The sequence below is a fragment of the Triticum aestivum genome, chromosome 7B (genome assembly GCF_018294505.1).
Source record: "Triticum aestivum cultivar Chinese Spring chromosome 7B, IWGSC CS RefSeq v2.1, whole genome shotgun sequence".
NCBI classification, from domain to species: Eukaryota; Viridiplantae; Streptophyta; class Magnoliopsida; order Poales; family Poaceae; genus Triticum; species Triticum aestivum.
In genome coordinates, this window is record NC_057813.1 from 256,310,304 (window position 1) to 256,314,211 (window position 3,908).

Here is a 3,908-nt window from a genome sequence, read left to right on the forward strand (position 1 = left end):
CCCTTAAAACACGTTTTTCTCGGCCCGCATAACGATTTTAAGTGTCCACGCGATAGGGTCTGTCTATTAGAGATGCTCTTAAAGGAGTAATTTCATTGTGGTGTTCGCTTTGTTTTGTAATCAGTGAGCTTCGTAAATAATTGGCCTTATTGTTGTGGCTCTAATAATTTATAAAGCTTGGCGTTGTTCGTGGCTTTCGTCTAAATAACCATGTGCAAAATTGAACTGTTTTGTCATGAATAGACATTGACAAGAGAGAATCATACATAGATATGCAGAGATGATTCAGTAATTTTTGAGTTGATCAGATTGGCAAATGAGATACTCGTAATGGCAATCGAAAGAGACAGGATATAAACTTGACAAGTTCCTTCTCGTAATTAAGTGAATACTAATATACACCGACCATTAGGGTGAAATGAGAGTACAAGATGCTAAACTCAGAATAAGAAGAAATGGCTATACCCCCAAGAAAGGTACAAGTTACAAGTTAAGAAGGAACATCATCAGACCCTACACAACCTTCTCATGTCCACGATAAAATTAACCGCCTCCAGTGTCAAGGCCCTATCCCCAACCAAAAGATGTTAATCACACGGATTGATACAAACCATTTTGCAACCTATGTTGGGATCAAAAGGGTCAAGCAAAGTATACGCAAAAGCACCTGAGATGTATATACACATTGCTAGGCAGATGTGAAGAAGTCAGCTTGTGTGTTCTTCCTACGTACATGCATGCCATGCGATGCGATGCCATGCCATGCCAGCCTCTCGGATCTGCAACAAAACCGGTGGGTGCACGTGGATCGATCAATTTGACGTACGTTAATGGTAACCTTTTGCCCCTCTGGATTGGTAGAGCTCCATCCGGATCTTGGCCTCCGGCAACAAATTCTCGATCAACGTGTCCTGCACCATGAACGGCTGCTTGGACGCCCACTCCAGCACGGTGAGGATCTCCGCCTGCGCGAGGTCCTCGCTGTCGGGGACGTTGTGCGCGATGTAGCACACGAGGAGGAGCGCCGCCACCTGCACCACCTGCTCCCCGAAGTACACCAGCTGGACCAGGTGCTTGGCGCCGCTGGCGTTGATGATGGCCTTGGAGTGGTCCACGTGCAGGTAGTTCTCCGTGCAGGCGAACTTGGTCAGCGCCACGGCCGCCTCCCGGGACACGTCGGCTTCCCGCTCGTCCAGGAGGTTCACCAGCGGCCCGATGATCCGGGTCTCCGTCGCCCGGAAGGTTCTCGACAGGCAGCCTAGCGACGTAATGCAGGGGATCAGGAGATCGTCGTACTCCGCCTTGGTGACCACGCGGAGGAGCTGGTCCACCACGGCGCGCGCGGCGGGTGACGTCGGCTTGAACGCCGACCGCCGGAGGTCCGAGTTCTGCTCAGCCACACGGCAGATCTCCATGAGCGCCAGGGCGGAGTTGTACTGCACGTCGGGGGCGCCTTTCTCCAGGAGGATGGAGAAACAGAGCAGCGCCCTGGACTCCGTGATGTTCTTGCACACGGCGGCATTGCCCATGGCTAGCTGGCACAGCGCTCTGGCTGCGTTGGATTTCATGTAGGCTTTGGTCTCTTCGTCCTCGTAATCCCTCCCTCGCGTGCTCGTCCCCGACAAGGACACATTGTGCTGCTTCGTCCCCGCAACGCTGCCAATGCTCGCAGTCGCAGCTCCCGTCACGCCACTTGAGCTGGTGCCGCCGCCGGCGGCGGCAGCAGGGGTAGCGGCAGCGGCGCTACCACCGGTTGTGGGCTTCGCCGACATGCTGTTGGTGGTGGTGGTGTTCTCCGACGCATCAAATGTGTCCTGATGCGACGAGTATTTGCCGCTGCCCTTCTTGTCCATGACAACAGAGTGTAGGCTCATCCTGGACGCGACGGCGTACTTGGAGTGCTCCTGCACCGTCTCGAAGGCGAGGTGAGACACGAGCAGGCGGATCACGTTGCTCTGCATGAACGCGTCCTGGCATTTGGGGTGGTTGGTGGCCAGCTCGGACACGGCCCACGCCACCATGCCCTGCACCTTCATGGGCGCGTCTTTGAGAATCTTGGAGAAGGCGGTGCAGACGCCGGCGAGCACCATTAGCTCGACGCACTCTGGGTCGCGGCCGAGGAGGCCGATGGCGAGCGCGGCGTTCTCCTGGCCCTCGGGGCGGCCCTCCTTTATGAGGCGCAGCAGAGGCGGGACGCCGTCCTCTTCGATGATGAGCCTGCCGTATCGGTCATTGTCGCGCGCGAGAGAGACGACGCTGGCCGCGGCGTCAGCGCGGGCGTCGAAGGTGCCGGTGTAGAGCACGGCGATCTGTTCCCAGATGAGGAAGAGGATGGGCTCGTTCTGGGCGATGGGGGGCAAGCCAATGTGGTCATCCAGGTCATCGCCGGCGTTAGCGTAGTTGGACACGCGGAGGATCCAAGAGAGGTCGCCGAGGGAGTTGTCGAGCTGGTTGGATGTCCTCTTGAAGGAGCCAGCGGGGATGATGGTGAAGACGCGGTGGACGATGCCGCGAGCGCGGCAGCGGTCGAGAAGGGCGGCGGCCTTGTCGAGCGCCTTGCCGGTGTCGTCGAGGATGCGGCGGGCAGGACGCTCGTAGAGGTCGGCGCGCGCGGCCTGGCGGAGGAGGGAGGCGAGGCGCTCGACCTTGGTCTTGAGCTCCAGGCACTCCTGCCGGCACGTCTGCGCCTCCTCCGCCCACTTGATCACCTGCTCCGCGACCTGGATCGGCCGCGCCAAGATCGCCTTCAGGTCATCCATCCTGTGCCGCGGCGGCCCCGCCCCCTCCTGATCACCGATCGGTCAACGGAGCAATGGCGAGCGGAATTGTCGATCTTTCTTGGTCTCCGGTTCCGGCCGTCCTCCGGCGGCGGCGGAGGAGGATGGGGAATGCGCTAATTTTGCTTCGTTTATTTGGGGACGGAAATGGAAGGGAGCGGGAGCGCAGGGGCGCGGCATGCGAGAGGTGAGGCGCGAGCTCCTCCTGGCCTTGATGGCTGGATAGGAAGGAGGGAATGGGAGGAGGCGCCACGGCGGTTTCCATTCTTCCGTTCGGCCTTGTCATTTCCCCCTCCCCTCCCTTTTGGGCGTTTGATTGGAGGCCGTTAGATATGAAACCTAGGGCAACCTCTCTTTTAACCATCCGATAATAATGGATAAGTTTGAGAGAGGCCTGATTGCTCATTTGAGTCAAGAATTTTCAGTCCACTATGCAGGTATTCAAACGCACACAATCTCGCGGAAATGGACAAGAACTAAGTACTTCCTCCATTCCATATTAGGCTAGTCATAGAGGAGAGTAATTTAGACAACTAGTAATATGCACATGTTACTAGTGTATGTTACTAACATCATAGGCATGGTAATATAGATGTCTTCATTTATTACTTTATAGACTCACTTTGCATTGGAAAGCGCTATCTGATGATAATATATTATGTTACTCTATTTGTCTCTCTTCTCATTAACTCTTTGCCACATCACCATTTTTAAGTATGTGGCATCTCTGTTACCGGCACCTTCGACGCCATCACTACTTGATGATTTGAAGGAAACTTTTGATAATCTCCGGGTCTACAAGATGATGCTCAACTCGGTCGTGTGTGTTTTTGGTGTGCTTGCAGGTAAACTGCTAGGTTTTTTGGTCTCAGAACGGGGCATTGAAGCTAACCCGGAGAAGATAAAGGCCATCACTTCACTTCCTAAGTCGGTGTGTGTTAATGACGTCCAGCGCTTGGCGGGTCGTATTGCGGCCTTAAGCTGGTTCATAAGCCGCCTGAGAGAGAAGGTTGTCAGATTCAGGGCTCCGCATACCCAAGAAGGTTCAAACTCTGGGACGTGTGCAAAGATCTCAACCAACTCAAGCCTCAAGCTCGCCACCGCACAGCCTAGCTTCATCGAGTTCGCGTG

At 55.2% G+C, this 3,908-nt stretch overlaps 1 protein-coding gene across 1 annotated transcript; it reads right to left on the minus strand.

Moving 5' to 3' along the window:
* Window positions 1-657: 657 nt before the first annotated feature.
* LOC123160506 (uncharacterized) lies at window positions 658-3,060 on the minus strand. The gene has a single exon (XM_044578316.1). The coding sequence runs from the start codon at window positions 2,757-2,759 to the stop codon at window positions 828-830; it is 1,932 nt and encodes a 643-aa protein (XP_044434251.1). The 5' UTR covers window positions 2,760-3,060; the 3' UTR covers window positions 658-827.
* Window positions 3,061-3,908: the final 848 nt, after the last annotated feature.

Excerpts from the sequence above, each read along its gene's own strand:
- LOC123160506 (XM_044578316.1), bottom strand. The coding sequence starts at position 2,759 with ATGGATGACCTGAAGGCGATCTTGGCGCGGCCGATCCAGGTCGCGGAG.